This window comes from Pelodiscus sinensis, chromosome 23, assembly GCF_049634645.1.
Source record: "Pelodiscus sinensis isolate JC-2024 chromosome 23, ASM4963464v1, whole genome shotgun sequence".
Classification (NCBI taxonomy): domain Eukaryota; kingdom Metazoa; phylum Chordata; order Testudines; family Trionychidae; genus Pelodiscus; species Pelodiscus sinensis.
Window position 1 is genome coordinate 22,697,818 of NC_134733.1, and position 20,113 is coordinate 22,717,930.

The following is a 20,113-nucleotide window of genomic DNA, read 5'->3' on the forward strand; positions in this document are numbered from 1 at the left end:
CACCCTAGTTCGAACTAGGGTGGTAATGTAGGTAACCAGAGTTGCAAATGAAGCCCGGGATTTGAATTTCCTGGGCTTCATTTGCATCTCGCCGGGCGCTGCCATTTTTAGATGTCCGCTAGTGCGGACTCCGTGCTGAACGGCTACACGCGGCACGGACTAGGTAGTTCAGACTAGGCTTCCTACTCCGTTTCACGAGGAGTAACGGTAGTTCGGAATAGGAAGCCTAGTCCGAGCTACCTAGTCCGTGCCGCGTGTAGCCGCGCAGCACGGAGTCCGCACTAGCGGACATTTAAAAATGGCGGCGCCCGGGGAGATGCAATTGAAGCCCAGGAAATTCAAATCCCGGGCTTCGTTTGCAACTCTGGTTGCCTACATTACCACCCTAGTTCTAACTAGGATGGTAGAGTAGACATATCCACTGAGTGGACCCTGAACCGAAGTTAAGGATGGCCGGAAGCAGTGCCGGCAGGGCATCAGATTAGGACGGAGAGCATGGAGCTGCTGCCTCAGGCTAGCCGAGGGCTGTGCTTCAAGGGACCCGACTCCCACCCCGGACAGACAGTTCTCAGGGGTTCCCTGCTTGCAAAGCAGTCCTGTCTTGGAGTGCCCTGAGTGCTCGCACTCGGCACATCACAGCACTCGGCCATCAGCCTGGCTGCACTTGCCACAGGCTGCCATCCGGGGGGGGAGCACTCGGGGGGCTGCAGGATAGCTTCCACCCCAAGGAGCCCGCAGAGCCAGCCCAGTCCTCCCCATCGGGGGCTCGTACCCCATTCCTCCCTCACCTCCTTCTACTTACCCCTCCCTAGCCCCCCTTCCTGATGTACAAAATAAAGGACACGTGTGTTCAAAAATAGAAACTCTCTTTATTGAACAGAACTCTGGGAGACTGGGAAAAGGAGGTGGGAGAGGGGAAGAGAGAGGGTGGGAGAGGGGAGGGCAACTAACATGATCAGGGGTTTGGAACAGGCCCTATCTGAAGAAAGGCTAAAGAGACTGGGACTTCTGAGCTTAGAAAAGAGGAGATGGAGGGGGGATATGGTAGAGGTCTATAAAACCATGAGTGGTGTGGAGAGGGTGCATAAAGAAAAGTTCTTCATTAGTTCCCATAATAGAAGGACTAGAGGACACCAAATTAAATGAATGGGTAGCAGGCTTCAAACTAATAACGGAAAGTTATTCTTCACAAGGCAAATAGTCAACCTGTGGAACTCCTTGCTGCAGGAGGCTGTGAAGGCTAGAACTATAACAGAGTTTAAAAAGAAGTGAGATAAAGTCATGGAGGTTGGGTCCATGGAGTGCTATTAGACAGGGGGTAGAAATGGTGTCCCTGGCCTCTGTTTGTGGAAGGCTGGAGATGGATGGCACAAGACAAATGGCTTGGTCATTGTCTTCAGTCCATCCCCTCCAGGGTACCTAATGTTGGTCGCTGTCGGCAGACAGGCTACTGGGCTAGATGGACCTTTGGTCTGACCCAGTACGGCCATTCTATGCTCAGGGATCAGGATTGGGGGTCTCACTGGACCACCTTGATTTTCATGCAAACCTGATCCTGGGTGGCCAGGCTGGCAGCTCTCCTGCCCTAGATGGCCACTTTCCTGTGCCTAGTGCGGAGGTCGTGGATGAGGTCCACAATGTCCGCACTAGACCAGGCGGGCCCACCTCTTGCGGACCTGGGCAGGCTCCCGGGAGCCGCCAGCCTGGTCCCGGGAAGAGGCAGAGGGCTGGGTGGCAGCGGGTGGCTGGCTCGTGCCATGCCAGGTGCAGGGTCTGCTGGCTGGGTGCTGGCAGGCTTGCCCCTGGCTCGGGCACCGTAGCCAGCCCGTGCCCCTTTAAGGGCTCCGGGGCGGGGAGAGGGGCCGACGAGTTTCCCTGGTGGTGCCCAGAGTGGCCACCAGGGCAAGCTGGGGAGGGCTAGCCTCCCACTAGTTCGAATTAAGTGGCTACACAGCCCTTAATTCGAACTAGTTAATTCGAACTAGGCGTTAGTCCTCGTAGAATGAGGTTTACCTAGTTCGAATTAAGCGCTCCGCTAGTTTGAATTAAGTTCGAACTAGCAGTTTGCTAGTGTAGCACCTATCAAAGTTAATTCGAACTAACGTCTATTAGTTCGAATTAACTTTTTAGTGTAGACATACCCTAAGAGAATAAGGTCCCCATTTCTGTTGGCACTTGTATGGCAATAATGGGAGTGGGGCAGAGGTGAAAGTAAGGCGGTATGCCCACTCCGGCAGGCAGGAGACAGCTGGCTGGGGTGCTTGGATGCGGGGGAGGGGGGAGTGTGTGTGACGGACCGAGCTGGTTCTGGGCACCGATGAGGGCGTCTACTCAAAGGGCGAATTGCTCAAACGCAGGCCTCCTTACAGCCCCTGACTGGAGACCTTTCCCAAATAGGCCACACACCAGTCACACCGAGCACTTCAGCTGCCAATCCGGCCAGCAGGAAGCCTCACGAGCAAAACCCGTCAGACACCCCAGCTCCTTCTGCTCCACAATCAGCTCCGGGCCTAAAAGCGGTGAGAGGTTCTAGAACCCGATCTCACCTCCCCCAAACGGGTCCTCTTGGTCCCAAAGAACCAGCCACAGAGCCCCGGTCAGTTTCCACTTTGGATCTCACCCACAAGAGCACGCTGGGCCATTCCTTTCGAATCTAAAATCGAACGGTTTATTTATCAAAGAAAGAAAAGGTGGAGAGTGAGGTGGTTAAGGAGAATTCTGGCTGCAGGGTCTCAGCAGGGCTGCTACAAACGTCTCTGGTGCACGTTCTATGTCAGGACGGGTTGACAATCCTTCCCGGCTCTCTGTCCCTCGCATCTGGGATCAGTAGCAGAATTGAAGACAAGATGGAGTCAGCCTCATGGCACTTTATATCCATTCCTGGTACCTTCCAAGCTGGAGCGGGTCACGTGGGCCAGTGACCTGTCCCTGTGTCCCCTGCCAGCAGCCATAAGATACTGTCTGGTTTGCAGGTTTCCAGACGCATTCCTCAGGTGTGTATTGGCACCTTGAGAGCCATGGTCCTTGGGGCTCTGCTAATTAGCATAGTCCTTGACTGAACCATCCTTCTTTACAACAGGCAGCCCAGGCCCACTGCTCTGTCTCAGACAGAGAACATTCCCAATACCAGCCCAGAGCATATATTCCTAACTCCACGTACAGACATCGCACACGGACATGAGCAGCAGACGTAGAATCAGTAGAATCATGTGACACCTCACATGGCCCCCCTTGTACAGACTTTGGGGCAACCCCTCCCCTGTGGGTGCAGCAGTGACCTGGCTGGTCCCCTTAAAATCCAATCACATGACAGGGGGCGCCTCCAGCCCTGCTCCTGGGGTTTCCTGCAGGCTGGTGCACTAGACAGCAGGCAGCCAAGCGGGTTGGAGGGACTGGTTGGGGTGCACGCCCCCACACCCGGCTGGGACTGCCTCGGCCTGAGCCCCCCCAAAGCACCCATGGGAGCGGCTGAAGCCCCCCACGATTCATACCATGACGCTGCTTGTGTTCCCCTTCCTGGTACTGACGGAGAGGGAGGGGGAAGGGCACCGTTTGCTGCATGCCTGTCGCTCTGGCTGGAGAGGACAAGGGGCTGGCAAGCTGTGCACTTTCCTCTGGATGCCTGGTCCTATCAGGGTACACACCAGAGCTGGCTGCATCCTATGAGTCTAAAGGAGGGGTGGGGAACCTAAGATCCAGGGGCCAGATGTGGTCCCTGGCTTGCCTGGATCTGGCCCCCAAGGCAAATGGGGAGACTGTGCTGATGCTCCAGCCCCCTGCCTCCCACCCACGGGGCTGGAGCACACAACATCTGCTTGCCTCAGCTCTGATAGGAGAGAGGAATGTGGGGAGGGTCTTTCTCCTCAGTCGGGGGCCACGTCAGTGAGGGGTTGGGTTTTCTGTTTTGCTTCTCGCTTGTGTGCGGCCCCCGACTGGTTTTTCTCTGGGTCAGTGCCCCCCCAACCCAAAAAAGGTTCCCCGCCCCCAATGGTATTTCTGCTCTGTCATATCTAACAAACCAATTGGGGGGGGGGGGGGAATGTCCAGTCCACTCGAGTTATCTTTGTCCATGCACCTGGCAGCGAATTGTCGGTGAATCAGGCTTGTTCAAGGTGACCCTGGTGTTATTATATGGACGTGTCATCGTTCCCGTTTCTGAGCCCGAGTTGTACTTGGATGCATGTTGGCCAAGAAGGCTGCTCCACTTCCTAGAGCAGATGTCGCTTCTTCCGGATACTGCTATAGTGAACTAGCCACGTTGTTCTGAAAACGTAAATAATTGTGTGAGGCTGTTCGAACACACCGATGCTTGTCTGGGGTTTTCTGAATCCTAAAGAAAGATCGTCAGAACTTTTTTTTTTTTGTTCTCTGAAAATGTTGGGGGATTGATTTTAAAAAGTTTTTGAAATGCAACCAGTTTTGTCTTTTTACTGTTCAAGCCAACTAGCCACACCTAACCAGCCAAACAGTCACGAATACATTGGTGCACGAGCAGCTGGTGCATTGGACACCAATGCTTTTGAGTAAAGGTCTCCCTCTTCCATGCAACCGCCAGAGGGGAAGCGAGGCTGCTACAGTGTAAACTTGAGTAATGAGCAATAAATAACCAAAGTGAACAGGGCTCCTAGGGCATCCCAGCCAAGAATAAACACTGATGTAGATCTATGGACAGCAGGTCCTGAGCAGCTGTTAGCATCTTTCCACTCCCTTTGCCCAGGAAATCTGTCTCTGGGTCTGTAGGACATGGGCCGTCACTCCGCTAAAAGAGTAGAAAAGTGAACGATGTGTCTTTCAGAAGGCCTTGAAAACGTGGCTCTCTACAGTGGAGAGGTAAGTGCGAAATACCATTGACCTCCTGATGAAGAACGAATCAGGGTGGCAGAACCTGGAAGGAAGGAAGCTACGTTCTCTGTTGTGACATCTCTCTTCCGGAGTGATGTGCGAAGGGCGTTTTCCTCCCGGCTGGGAAGTGAAGAGATGTCACAATAGACTTCAGCTGTCAGGCATTCTTCCACTTCTGCAGCCTTTCCCCCTTCGCCAGGCCAGAAACAAAGGCCTGGAAAATTAGCAGCCCTGGGCAATACCTCCAAGTTACAGTGACAGCCAGTAACCTCTGCAGGTCCTCGTGTCCCCGTGTGATGGCTCTGGGCGGCGTACCCGCACCATCCTCGGGCGTGGTCTCAGCTTGTCACTTAGCTTCTAGGGCAGCAGGTTTCAAACTGTGGGCCGGGACCCAGAGCTGCGGGGTGGAATGTCGGGCACTGGGTCTCTTTGCTGCAGAGATCAGTGGGTGGGGGGCTAAGGCAGCTCCCTGCCTGTCCCATGCTGCAGACTGCGCTGCGCACCAGAAGCAGCTGGCAGCAGGCCCGGCTCCTAGGTGTGTGTGTTGGGGGAGTGCACAGGGCTCCCAGGCACTAACCCCGCCCCGAGCATTAACCCCGCACTCCTATTGGCTGGAAACCTGCTGCTGGCTGCTTCTGGGGGCAGCTTGGTCTGCAGTGCCAAGGGAGGCAAGAAGCTGCCTTAGCCCCCCTGCTGCACCACTGCCCGGGAGCCGCTCAAGGTAAGGCCCTCCTGCCCCAGCCCTGCCCCCCCAAAGCCAGAGGCTCCTCATGCTCCCCAAAGCTCCATCCTCAGCCCCACCCCGCAGCCCACACTCCAGTCACATTCTGTTGGGTTGCGGCATCAACTGTTTTCTTCAGCTGGGTCATGAAAAAAAAGTTTGAAAACTGCTGCTCTGGGACATGGGCCATCTCTGGGCTGGGGCGTGGAGGGTCTGCCTCTTCCACCGCAAGTTAGGAGCCATGGCAGTGGGCGTCCAGAATGCTGATGAGACACTGATAAACAGGAAAGAGCGTGTGTGTGTCTGTGTGTGGTGGGGGGGGGGATCTAAAGGGAACCGAAGGCTTTGCAATTGATATAAATAGGAAGGAGTAAATACAAAGTTCGAGTGTGACTTGCCCGGTACAGAAGAGGAGGGAACGAGAGCCCGCAAGGGCTACCCAGACTGTGAGCCCAGGCTGGCAGGAATGAACACGAGCGTCTTGCCTTCCGAGAGCAGGGGAGCAGAGAACGGCTGGGGAGTCCCGGCTGCATGTGGCACAGGGCCAGCAGGGGTGTGGGGAGAACGCAAAGACCCCCTGGTTTCATTCCCTGTTCTGGAATAAAGGTCGCTCGGTTCTTCAATAATGAGCGTGGGGCTAGTCTGGTGCGCCTCTTCTGCCGTAACCACGTGTCACGGACTGGAGGGGCGCTGGCCAGCACCCGGTGACTAAGGGGTTAAACTCAGGCAGCCAGCAAAGGTGTCAGCCAGGGGTTCTTAGAAGACATTTGGGGGTAAATTAGAGCCAAAGAACAGCACAGAGCACTGACCCAGGATTGGGGGATGCAGACAAACTTTATGGGGCTGCAGGAAACTTGGCCGCACCCATGCTAAGTGGACATCTGGCAAACTAAAGTGATTCTGGATGATGGATGTTTCTGGCCCAGAGAGATTCAAACTGTACTTACTTTCAAGACATGCAAGTGGTGAAATCTGTGGATCTCACACACACACACACACACACACACACACACACACACCGCTGTTTTCAGTGCCTCCCTGCCATGCATCTATCTATCTATTTATTTATTTCATTGATTACAAATACCGTGCCCTTGCATAATAATTCACTGGTGCTCTAGCATCTGGTTGTGGAAGACAGCGTCCTTGGGCTGCAGCCAGCAAAGTCATCCCATTACAAAATTACAACGTGTAATGCACACGCACAGCCACGCCGAGAGGAACGACACGCGACCTGTCCCCACGGTGCCCCGTGTAAGGTGAATTACAAGGGAATGAGCCCATTGATCTAAGTGAGCACACTTAGTGCTGGAATTGCTGTCTCTGGCTACTCCCTGTCTCGCTACAAAGCGGTGCTGGAGTTTCTGTGTTTCCTCCAGAGGGGTCGTGTCTTTATGTTTCTGCAGCTCCTCATGCCTAATTCAGGCTGACAAGGAACAGAGTGGAGGGGATAGAAAATGAGAAGCTCGGTTTAAAGATTATTTTATATAATGTGAGACGGAAAATTAAACTGCCGCTGCCCGGTGGCTGCTCGCTGGCCCTGAGTGAAACGGTCTGGGAGGGCAAGTGAATCTTGTTCTCGTTTTTAGGGGTGGGGTCCCTGAATCCAGCCCTCGGAGGTGGCTGGTGGGCAGCCTCAGCAGACAGGCTGGGACCTGCCCGGGAATGGGGCTGCTTTCTCGGCCTGGCTGGCTGGGCCACAGCTGAGGTGCAGGGTGGGGGGAGTTGGTGCAGCCAGGGTCCTGGGGCTGGCTCTCGTGTGGATACCCAGCACTTTTCAGCTAAACCCACCTCTCGGAAAAGGGTTGTGAAAAAACCCATCATTGATGCACAAGACGGTGACCCCGCTAGTGAGCAGCAGCTCATGCTGGATCGTCTGGAGGGGTGTTTCCTGAAGACGGTTAACTCCACCGCACTCGAGGTATCCCCCTCTGGCCGTGCCGGACGGTGAGGAACGGGAAGCGGAGCGGTGGGAGCAGCGAGAGGATGAGTACAGGTCGGACCTCCCTGGTCCAGCACCCTCGGGACCGACTGGTCCAAAATGAGGGGATTTGCCAGACCAGAGGAGGTCCACGTGAAAGCGCTGCCCTCCTCCATGGCTCCAGCCCAGCCTGCTGCTGCCTGGCCAGCTGTCGCTCCCTGGGCTGGAGCTCTCCGGCTCCTATTGGCCCTGCTGCGGCCAGCTCCGGAGCTGCTCTGTCAGGGCCAGAGCCTCGTGGCCACTGCTGGCCCCTGCTACTGCCCAGCTACGGTGCTCTCCCCGCCCCTTAGGGCTCCCAGCTGAGTCATTGCTCCCTCCCCTCACTGCTCTCCTGCCCCACGGCCAGACCTCCCTCTGCCTGGACTCTGCCGTCCTGCGGGATCACGGCGTTGCTGGAGCAGAGAGTCCCGGGTACGGGAGATACAACCTGCATCTCAGGCTACGTCCCTGGGGGTTGATTCGGGCAGCAACCTCTGAGCCTGGGGGACCTCAGTGGACAAGGAGAGCTTACAGGGGGAGGGCTATTTCCCACCGCTACCCGCAGGCTATCAGGGTGGGCTAGGTTTTTCAGGAAGGCAGCAGCCATTGGTGGCGCATGTAAATTTCATTCCCATGCACTGTCTAATGGAATGACACCCGATCAGAGGCCCGTGCTGGTGGAAGGGAGCATTGGCCTCCCGGTGATGTCGTTCACACCAGAGCAGGATCCAGGAACTCAAGAGGGTTTGCCTGCCAGCCAGTCAGTTCCGATCCAAGAGCCCCGTGCGGGGCCAAGCCCTGGGCACAGGCCTCTCTGTGGCGCTGGAGCAGGGAGTCGGCAGGGTAGGGGCAGCTCTGGAGGGGTTATAGTGGCCTGAGACACAAATGGGGTACCCCAGAGAGTGAGTGACAAGTGCTCATGCTGCTAGGTGCAGGGCGAGGGAGGCAGGCTCCTGGAGCAGCAACAGAAAGAGCTGAAAGCTTGTGGGCAGGAGAGGGGAGCAGAGGCCGGGGGTGTCTGTTCATAGAGACAGAGGCAGCACCTATCAAGAGGGTGGATAGGGAAAAAAAGCAGCACCTGGCAGGTGGCACGGACCTTCCCAAGCAGAACGACCGGTGGAAGGAGCAATGGGAACCTGCTGTGCTTACTTAGGGAGAGATGGTCAGTGCAGACTCAGGTCCAAGCACACAAGGACAGTGTCAATTGCAGAGCCACATGGCCTTCTTGGGGTCCCCAGCAGTGTTCCCTGAAAGCTGAGCGCTTGGGCCACCATCCAGAAACGATGCAAATGCCACCCAGCTGATTAGCAAAGTGCCCACAGCCTCCCTCAGCTGGCAGCATGTGTTTCTACAGGTGGTGCACAGCTGCTCATGCTTTGGTGCACAGAACAAAATTTATTCTGCACGTGGATGGAAAAAAATTAGTGGGAACAGCTTGTACATCTTTCTTAGGCTTTACACACTTGCGTCATCCCCACAAAACCAGGGTGGAATTGTAGTCTCGTTGTTTGCTCTACCTCTACTCTGTAGAGCCTGATGTTTTACCTGCCGTTTGGGTCTTTGTTCGCTATGATTCTGGATTCCTTTGGGTTCCTGTTTCCACTCTCTTTTGGTTTTTCTTCACAGGTCTGGCAGTCCATCAGATCATCACAATCACAGTGTCTCTCATCATGGTCATAGCTGCTCTGATAACAACTCTTGTCTTAAAAAATTGGTAAGGACCCCTGGAAATCTGTATTGGTGTTGGAGTGTGTGGTGGGGGAGACTGGGAATGGGGTGGAGGGGCAGGAATAGGAGTTCCTTTGGATTGCAAAGAATTTTAAAATTCAACATCCTGGGAATGAGCCCTAACAAAACGCCCAGAATGTAAACGTAGGATGATAATAATCCCGGTGGAGTTTGAGATGTTCAGAGCAGGTCCCTCAACTCAGCCTTTCTGTCTAGCAGTTGGAATCATGCCCAGCCTTGCACTATCCGGCCGTGTTTGTGGGAATGGAAAACAAACCAGCAATGGCCATGAGAAAACACCCCACCATTGGTGCACCAGCTACGGGCCGTGATGTGGGAGGGAAAGACAGAAAGAGGGCAGTGTAGGGGTGCTGCTAGTCAATACACTCGCTCCCCCCCACGTCCCCAACACTTAAAATGAGATGCAGTCATGTAGCCTCTGTTCTGATCTTTGGCCTTCGCGTCTGGGATTTGGCATATTGCCAGAGCAAAAGGATTCAGCTTACCCCTCGGACTTCTCACTGGCAAAGTACGGCCCTGCACTCACTTTCTAAGTGCTAGTCTTAATCGTGGCATCTTCTGGGAAGGGGACAGTCACTTCCTCTCCTCCTCTGGGTTCCCCCAAAGGCAATGTGCCCTACCCGGAACAGAACAACATGGCTGGAGACTTATGGTGCGTATGCTGAATTTCTGTCGGAACCGAAGCTATTCCTTTAAACACAAGACTAGCTCGGCAGATCGTAATTTTATTTTCTGACCTTTCCTGCAGCTCTAGGGATTGTATGCATCTTCTGAGCCTCTTGAATGCATCCAGTTTTATAGTCCCCACATCCCCTGGAGTGCTCATGTGCTCCTCTAGCCTAATTTGCTCTCATTTATTCTCCAACATCAGCTATCCAGATAGTAAAATAGGTTACTTCTTAGCTTCAGGCATTCCTGCCTTTACCTATTTTCCAAGAGAAATTGTCCTACTTTGAGGTCAGTTTTGCTGGCTGTACTAATGCTATTGCACCTGTGGGTAGTCTGAAAAAAAGCAGCGTAACTCTCCTTCTCTTTTACACATTTCTGAGGCCTCCTGTCTATGGTAGATTTTTTCCTCCCTCCAGAAACTATATTCTCTAATCGTTTCAAAGCACAGCTGTCATACAGTATAATTTCCCCTATGAGATCCCAATATTCTCCTCAGGTGACTGGATAAAATTGATGCTAGATATATATTGAGATGTTGGATAGTCAGGCATCCCCTTATTGAACAGGGTTGAGAAGGCTCAGCCTACGTCCTCCATAGTAAGACTACACAAGCCTTTTCCACCGAGATGTTTCTGAACACAAATCCCAACTAGGGATGGAGAAAGACTCAGAAAAATGGCACAACACTTACAAAAATGAAACGGTTGAAAATGTGTGTAACGTTCTTAGAGGAAGCCGTCTTGTCAGCCCCGGAGCAGAGAGATACATTTCCACATGCCATTTAACTATGGATTATAAAGCAAGGATTCCTCATGTCACTAGTGATTTTGGATACCTCTGTTTCTAGGTGCCCAACTTGAGACTTCTCAAAGGGGACCAGTTTTCCAAAATTGCTGAACAACTCAGCCTCTGAATATCAGGACAGGCTTAATTTTTAAGTGTATGCGGAACCCTATCCCTATTCAGCAGAGCATTTAAGCATGTAATTAAGTCCCAGTGACTTATCCGGGTGCTTGAAGGCAAGCTTGCGTTCATTGTCTTTGCTGAACGAGGGCTATAATGAGTGATGGGAGTGCCAAACTCTAGCGATGAGAAAGGAGGAGGGAGGTGAGAGTAAAGGAAGAGGCTGGATTATAGTTAAGAGTACAGGCAGTCCCCGGGTTACGTACAAGATAGGGACTGTAGGTTTGTTCTTAAGTTGAATTTGTATGTAAGTCGGAACTGGTACATATTGTAGGGGAAACTCTAGCCAAACATTTCTCCAGAGCTCAGTTCTATTCTCCCACACCTCACTTCCCTCAGTCCTTTATTCTCAAGCTGAGGTGTCTGCTGAGAAAAGCTGCTCTGCGTCTCCCTGGTCTGCTGGGAGGGGGGGGAAGGCGCTAGCTTTGCGTCTCCCTGGTCTGCTGGGGGGAAGCAGCTAGTGCCGGGTTGCCTCACCCCGTTTGTAAGTAGGGATCCGATATAAGTCGGATCCATGTAACCCAGGGACTGCCTGTATAACATAACATTTCAGCTCAGTGGATTGAAAGACACCCACAATCATTAAGAATGACCCCGGCACAACCAGGGCATAAGACCAGAAACTTGGTAGATTTGGCTGAGTTCAAATAATTACCTGCGTGTTTTGCAGACTTCTTGGGGCTTCAGAATTGGGCAGGAGCGAGCTCCTTTGGGAGAGTTTCATTCAGCCAGTTGGTTAGGAACACCATAGGAACTGACTGAAACCGCCACCAGCTGGATTTGAACCTAGGACCTCTGAAACTCAGTATAGGGGCCTCTACCTTTGAGCTAAAAGCCATCTGGCTCGCTGGCCATGCTGTAAAGGTCTCTTGGTTTTAGCTGTGGTCTAGGTGCCACTGCATGGGACAGTGAACCACACTGAGGCTACATCTACACTGCAGGCTACTCGCTCCAGAACTGTTTTGCGCAAGAGGTCCTGTGGAAGAGCTCATCCACACTGCCACGTGCTTTTGCACAAGAGCGTCCATGGCAGTGTGGACGCTCTCTTGCACAAGAAAGCTCTGATGGCCATTTTAGCCAGAGGGGTTTCTTGCGCAAGAAACCCCTATTGCCCATCCACACTGCCTTCTTGCACTAGAGCTCTTGCACAAGAGGGCTTATTCCTCATGGGAAGAGGAATAACTCTTGTGCAAGAAGCTCTCTGTTCTGACGCTTAACTGTAAATTTACTTGCGCAAGAACGTGTGTGCACTGTAGACGCTCCGCACGTTTTTGCGCAAGAACGGCCGTCCAAAAAATGAGGAAGAATGGCTCTTGTGCGAAAGGGGTTTTTTGCGCAAAAAGGAGCCATCTACACAGCACTTTTTTGTGCAAAAACCTCTTGCGCAAAAAGGATCCGAGGAGGAAATGCAAATGAGCGCTCCATTTGCATTTCCTCTTGCAGAAGAGGCTCGTAGTATAGACGTAGCAAAGGTGTGTGGATTACACGATCACAACTTGACATTTTACTTCTCACACCTCTAGGGGTTCATCTGGAGTCTATTCACACCAGTGGACCTCTTCCAGGTGACTTCAGCATGTTATGGAGTAAGGTCCCTACTGCTGCCCATCTTTGGGGTTTAGCTGAAGTATCCTGGTAAGCTTGTACAGCCACTCCCACGAGTTGCGAACGGTCGAGTTACGACCGTTTGCACTTACGACCAAAGCTCCCATGGAGCAGTCGTAAAGGCGGTCCCCGAGTTATGAATGCGACCCGTGCTTACGAACAGCGCAGTCACGTGTAACTCAATGGGGTCCGAGTTACGAACAGTTCAAGTTATGGACCTTGTTCGTAACTTGTTCGTAACTCAGAGAGCGGCTGTATTTCACTCAAGCTAGTTCCTCCATCACTGTTTGGCCTGTGATTAGCCTCTTCAGAAGACATTCTAAAAAGTGGAAGGACGTCAACATTAAGTATGGCTCCCGCCTTGTAATAGTGTTGGTGGCCACCAGAGGAAAGACATATCTTTAACATCTACCAGGCATCTTTAGGATGAGGTGGCCTTTTGTAAATTAATCTCGATGAGTGTACGCCCTGCATAATCATTCTCGATCTGTTCCACTGGCCGTTTGAGTCAAAGAGAGAGTTCACATACTAAAAGGGACAGGGATTGCTAGGAGCTGGACAAATACTGAAGAACAGTCAAGGAGAATATTTACTCAAATTTATAAATGAGTTTGCTTTGGACATCCATGTGGCTCCCTTTTGTCGCTTTCCATAATTCAATTTTCCTGGCATAGATGCTCACAGAAAGAGACTGTCACATGTTCAAAGCATGTGCAGCAAGCAAATTTGAAATTCACCGCAGAATTGCTTATTAAACCTAGCCATCTTTTGTGATTTCAAAATATAGATGAACAAATTATCAAAATGTCATATTTTAATGACAGAACTGGGAAAAGGGAGGAGAGTCCATAACATTTTGCCCTCTTTTTTTTTTAACCAATTTAGCATTAGTTTAATTTTACAAAATTTTCAAAAATGTGTCAATATTTCAATGAAAAAAAACCAGGAAAACATTCAAAAATCAGTTTTCCCATTTCCCCCCTCTTTTTCAACTAGCCAGAGTTTATGCATGCTTCAAAACAGAAAACTGAAACAAGACTGCATGATATATGTGACCAATCTCAACTCATCAGCCCATGTCCAACAACGAGACTTGGAGAGAACTATTTCTGATCATTCCAGTGTGTGTGTGTGTGTGGGGGGGGAGGGGAGTTCTGCCAGAACAAACAAAAAATGGATCATTTCAAATAACAAAATATCAGGAGATCTCACTCAGAGATACTGTGCAAGAGAAAAAAAAAATCCAAAAATCCCTGTGGCATTGTGATGGATCAGCTCTAATCTTTGTCAGAATTGTATGCTGAATCCTTGTATATACCTGGGAAGCAAGGAAGACAGTGTGATGGTATAATAAGAGTGGTATACAGGAGATGAGATGTGTAATTGTGCATCCCTTTGCACCAGAGCCTATGTGACTTTGAGCAAATCATATAACCACTCATGACTCACGTTTTCAGTTGTATCAAATGAGGCTAGTAGTTTACCCGCTTTATAAACACTTTGGAATGAGCAATTGTTTTGTGCAGTGCACAGTTTATAGTGTCTGTGCAGATTCCCAAAATGGGACTTGGTTCTCTTTTGTGGAGGTCTTTTTCACTTTGAAACATCAGTGCAAACTGTACAGATCACTATTCTGGGTGTGATGGATGGTCATCTTGATATACATAAGGGCTGTGTCTAGACTGGCATAATTTTCCAGAAATGCTTTTAACATAAAAGTTTTCCGTTAAAAGCATTTTCGGAACAGAGCGTCTAGATTGGCACAGACGCTTTTCCGCAAAAGCACTTTTTGCGGAAAAGCATCCGTGCCAATCTAGACGCACTTTTCCGCACAAAAGCCCTGATCGCCATTTTCGCTATCGGGGCTTTTTTGTGGAAAACAAATCTGAGCTGTCTACACTGGCCCTTTTGCGCAAAAGCTTTGCGCAAAAAGACTTTTGCCTGAACGGTAGCAGAATAGTATTTCCGCAAGAAGCACTGATTTCTTACAGTAGGAAGTCTGTGCTTTTGCGGAAATTCAAGCAGCCAGTGTAGACAGCTGGCAAGTTTTAAGAGAAAAGCGGCTGATTTTCCGGAAAAACTTGCCAGTCTAGACACAGCCAAGGAGTCAAACCCATCATTGGTGTCAGTGGGTATAACTTATGAACATCAGTGGAATTGCTCCTGCTTAAACCAGCTGTGAAACTGGTTTATAGTGTTCTTGGTTGGGATTTTCAAAAGCCTCTAACATACGTATGTGTCTAACTCCTCTTAGCTTTCAGTGGGGGTTGATTGTCTAATTTCTTCAGGCACTTTTGAAATTCCCACTTATCACCAGCTTTTTCAAGCCTACAGGGTAAAAGTTTCAATCTTAATAAATCCAGATTTTAGAAAATAAGAGCAGCCTGGTCTACCACCGTGCTAAGCCTTCCGATGTGCCATGGAAGTCAATGCTCAGTGGTTTTGCACACTATGTTATTTCTATTCAGGAAGGAGGCAACTAACTTTCAGCACCCAAGCTTGATCAGACCAGGACTCTATGTAGTCCACTATTCTGTCTCCAGAAATGGCCAGTAGCAGATGCTTTGGATGAATGCCCGTAATGGCCAATTATGGAGGAATAGGCTCTCAAGGGAAAGCTACTTCTTCACCTGCATCAGCTAGCTTGTTTTATTATGAGCTGAAACAGAAAGGTTAATAACCTTTCTGAGAGAAAAAACAATATTCTATCAAGTGCGCTTGTGGCTATTCCCATTATACATACAAATGCCTGCCTTTAATTTCTCCATGGGTATAAATCCATTCAAATGGAATTATGCCAGCAAAGAATTTAGCCCCTAATCTTTTCCTGAATCCTACTAAATTCTTAGCCTCAGTTATATCTTTGGACAATGCTATTTAAAATGTGGACAGCCATGGTGGTTCCAACCACAAGCATGGCTCAGCACAAGTTTGAAAAGGACACCCCGACCTTTTTTAAACTTCAGCAATATTTTTAACCATTCTGGGCTCTTCTGGAATGGAAATACTAGGAACACAACTCCTCTTGGCTGGCCGAGTGTGTGGAAGAGATCAGGGATGAAATCCTGCTACCAATCAAGTCAACGACAGCTTTACGTTTGACCTAATTTGGGTTGGGATTTCACTCCAGAAGTGAAAATACCTGAGTGTTTCAACCATATCAGGTAGGATAATTAAAAAAAAATGGTGGTAAGAGAAGGTTCTTCCAAGGACTGTGCTTATGAAGAATACCGAAACTAGAACGAGGGAGGCTAATTTTTAAAAAATCTTAAAAAACAACGAATGATCTCGCAGTACCTTAAAGACTAACAAAACATGTAGATGGGATCATGAGCTTTTGTAGGCACAACCCACTTCTTCAATAAGTTGTGCTCACGAATGCTCATGACACCATCGACATGTTTTGTTAGACTTTAAGGTGCTGCTAGATTATTCATTGTTTTTCCAGTTACAGACTAACGACCCCTCGGAAGCTAATTTTTAAATTATTTCTAACTCAGCCAAAACCAAGGAGGGTTGTACACCTCATGAGAAATCTTTTTTTATAGGGGATAGGGAGAACAAAGGAGTTGAGATAAGCACCTCCAATGCTTATCCTGCACCGTTGGGTAGAGTTAGCCTACCCCTAGATATAAGTGTTCCTCATCAATCTTAAGGATCCTCCATCCCCTTTTTTCCCTATCCCTTTCTCGTGGTGTTATTATTTGTAATAACAAATGGCTGTATGGCTTTCTCTTCTTTATCCTCACGCACCTTCTGGCATCCACCAGTGTCCACCATTTATTTGGATCTTGCACCAGCCTATTCAGGTTTCTGATTATTGTGCTGATGGATTCGGCTTTTCTCTATTGTTCTACAAAATGTTTCTCTAGATCACCATCTTTCAATTGCACGACTGAACCTATCGTTCTTCAAATTGTCCAGGACATTTCATGTCAGTGTGGCAGGTGCCCTATTTTGTGTCCATCTGTATCTTGACATCCAGTGTGTTTCCAGAAAGAAGAATGGCCCTCCATGTCAAACTCATGAGCTATTCTAGATGGAAGGGGCGGAAGTACAAATTTCTTCCGTAGACTCATGCACTCAATGAGTTGTCAGGCAATAAATGTTCCCTGGACCCCAGTCTGTCTCTCTCAGACCGGTTTCCTGACTTTATTGGTCACAATAGCTTTTAGGACAACAAAGGGTTAAGTTGATTGCTCTTGTTCAGAATCTTTCTGCAAAGAAACCTTGAACTTCCTGCAAATACGGCTGCACCACTTATCTCAGTAATTCTTCTGAGAATAGGCTCACATTTAAAATTTAAATTTAAACAAAAAATAAAATAAATAAAGAGAACTGATTGCTTGATTATGGCTGATCTTTCCAAAGTGCTTGTGAATTATAATCTAATATTAAATGATGTATAATTAATGGCTGGTAATGCAAGTTCCTCTCTTAGTTGTATTTTGGGCTCTTTTTTCTTTCTTTCTTTCTTCTTCTTTTTTTTTAATTAACATCCAGTTGTGTGCAAAGTGGAAATACCCGTCGGAACAGCCACCAACGCAAAATCAATCAGCAGGAAGAGAGTTGCCAGAACTTGACGGACTTCACCCCAGCCCGGGTGCCCAGTAACCTGGACATATTCACGGCCTACAATGAGACACTACAGTGCTCCCATGAGTGTGTCCGGACCCCGATGCCCGTGTATACAGAGGAGATGTTACATTCGCCCGGTGATTATAAAACAACATTCAATGGAAACAGGTAAGACAAGCATTGGGCAGTCTCTGGCCTTACAGTCTCTTATGCACATTTACATTTAAAGGATTCAAATTTATTTGGGGTTAACGAACTCTCCATAACTATTACACTCAAGTTATTATTTTGGTATGTAACAGGAATTCCAATTAATAGCAGATATTGACAAAATCCAGTAGTGGAGGAAATTGACACTACTTGATTCTCATGGTTCTTTAAGCCATGGTGTGCATTTTCCTTCCCAGATTTAACCACAGGTTGGACCTCTCTAGTCTGGCACTCTCTGATCTGGCAACAACCGTGGTCCGGCGCGATTTCAGTTCGCCGGATGTCCACTTAGCATGGGTGTGACTGTTTCCCGCAGTCCCATAAAGTTTGTTGACAGCCCCCAGTCCTGGCGCTCAGTGTTCTGTGCTGTTACTTAGCTCTAATTTACCCCTGAATGTCTTCTGAGAGCCCACTGCAAGCGCTGGTGATGCTGCTAGACAATACTGACCTCTCATGGTCTGGCAAATTCTCTGGTTCAGCACCAGCCAGGTTCCTGAGGGTGCCAGACTAGAGAGGTTCAACCTGTAGTCAAATGCATTTCCTGGTTATGAGTATGGTTTGGTTAGTGCCATCTAAGATGTAGAATTAGGAACACCAAACTTCTCAGCCTTCAAAATAAGGACGAATGATTACTCATAGCCAGAGGACATTATTTCTGATGCCTGTAATAGAGTAATTTTAAATAGTGCATTCGTCCTTGCATTGTCAACTGGGCTTATCTGAAACCCATCTTGTGAAGCTGTGCTGTTGAGTAGTACTAAGCAGTTTCAAACTCCCCTCTCGCATTTTAAAGAAAGGAAATTTACCAGAACTCCATCTTTCAGAATTTCTATGCTGCTTTTGAAAGTGGCGTCTGGCAAGCTGTTCAGGCTGCATGAATTCCATGTTGTTTGGTATGAAAAACTGATGCATTAATAAGGGGGAGGTGATGGAATATGAAATTAAAGATTTTAGCCACGCCTCTCTATGTCTGTTGTCTGTGTGGAAATGAGGCTGTTTGGAGAACTTGGTAAGTTACCTTTACCCACCAAGAAATACTAACAACATTAGCTGTTCAGTAAAGGGTTAATTGCATGGGGTGCTGGGTGTGTTGCTAGTTTTGTGTGTGTTTTTTAGGATGAGGATTTTCACGATTGATTGGTGCAGAGATTTTCCTGAATTGCTCCGCACAGTAAATGGATATTTGCTGTCAAAGCTAGAAAACAATGTATTGGAAGTGAAAAAGTAATAACAGCCCCCTCCCCCCCAAAAAAAACCCTTCTTCAAATGTATAACCATGTTGGACTCTAAGGGATAGCTATTATAAAGTCCTTTATCCCTAGTGTGTAAAGAGCAGACGGCTAAAAGCAAACAGTTATAATAAACATATCTTTGACTATTTTTTGTGTGTGTGTGCACGTGGAATTTTGCTAGCTGTCGTATTCTGGGATTTCCTCCGATCTTGGGAGGCAGAGAATTGGCAAGGATTTTCAAACCATTTCATTGAGTGTATGAACATGGTAATTCTCATATGAACCTCAGCCACCAATGCTGGGTCACAAGGGGCGGGAGTTGTTCTGTTTTCTTGTCCTGTCTCTGCATGATGCTGATCACTGTCAGTGTCTCGTTTGCGCTGCTGTTAATGCCGTCCATTGGTGTATGGGCATTGATTGGAAAGGGTTCATTGCTTTTTTATTGTCTTAAGGTAATGCTTTGTGGGAACATATTGGCCTCTACTCTTTTCTCTGAATCCTGCTTCAGTCTGAACGGTCACGTCGTAAGTAACTGGCAACAGCAAAGTTCATATGTTCTGCCAGCAATAAACCAGCTGTCCCCTTATGCATGACACTTTTTCAGGAGACCAATCTCTGTGTGTCACTGCAGTGGGCAGAGGTTGCTAATTTGCACTGAAGCTGGGAAAAACAGGAAAGTAGTTCCAGAGAAAAGTCAAGAGAAAAGAAATTCTTTAAAACCATGGAGATGCTGTGACTCTCTAAGAGCCTCCCCTCCTCCCCCCGATTTGCATCCTTAATTGGCTTAAGAGTTACCATCTTTCAATATATTCCATTTCCACTGAAAACACACGGCATTCAAGTCCATCTTCTTCGTACCACCGTCCCTTGCAAAGGCCAATATGCCCATTCAAAGCATTATTTTAGAGAATATTTTCCTCTTAAGAAAAACGAAAACGCTAACTTTGGCAGCAGGCCTGACGAGGCTTGCTTGTTGTGTTACGTACCAGCACGCGCAAGCCCACTTTTCTGCTCGCTGCAGACCCTCTTCTTCTGATCGGCATCTAATTCCTGTGGCCTTTGTGTCTGAGAAATGGTTTGAAATCTCCTGCTGACTGGCCGAAGTCTGTTTTACTTCCTGGGGGCAGGGCAGACGCCCTGTGTCTATTTCCTGGTACGTACCACTCTTACAAGTTTTTTTTTTTTTCCACCCACTCCACCTCACATAACAACAAACATTTCCCTGCATATTGAGGTTTCCTTCACCATTGTGTTCCCAGCGGGATGCTTATCAGGAAGCTGATGCCTTTTGAAAAACATTCGATTTGACCAAGGTGCCCCGGATGAGGGATGGTAAATGTTTTCTGAGATAAAAGGAGGACTTGGTACCAAATTGGCTTTTCCATTCAGTGAATCAGAGATGGGCATGAACTGAAACTCAAGACCAGTTCACCCCTGGATTTCACGGAGGGATGGCTTCCCACACTTTAGAGAGCCAAATGGGATCACCCAATGGAGAGCTCACTTGAACCTTTGAGGAAGTTCACCCCTGGATCCAGACTCTGAGCCCCCCGCGGGAACATCTCTAGAACTTGTTTGCTTACA

At 48.9% G+C, this 20,113-nt stretch overlaps 1 protein-coding gene across 2 annotated transcripts in view; it reads left to right on the plus strand.

The window, feature by feature from the left end:
- The window catches only part of AJAP1 (adherens junctions associated protein 1), a 148,481-nt gene that overhangs the window by 113,698 nt on the left and 14,670 nt on the right, over positions 1-20,113 (plus strand). The window contains exons 3-5 of one of the 2 annotated variants that reach the window (XM_075906275.1): positions 9,150-9,237; positions 17,013-17,255; positions 19,551-19,682. In XM_075906275.1, the coding sequence (XP_075762390.1) occupies positions 9,150-9,237; positions 17,013-17,255; positions 19,551-19,623 (404 nt within the window). In that variant the 3' untranslated portion in view covers positions 19,624-19,682. The remainder of the gene's footprint in view (positions 1-9,149; positions 9,238-17,012; positions 17,256-19,550; positions 19,683-20,113) is intronic. The other variant, XM_075906276.1, reaches the window with a different exon arrangement.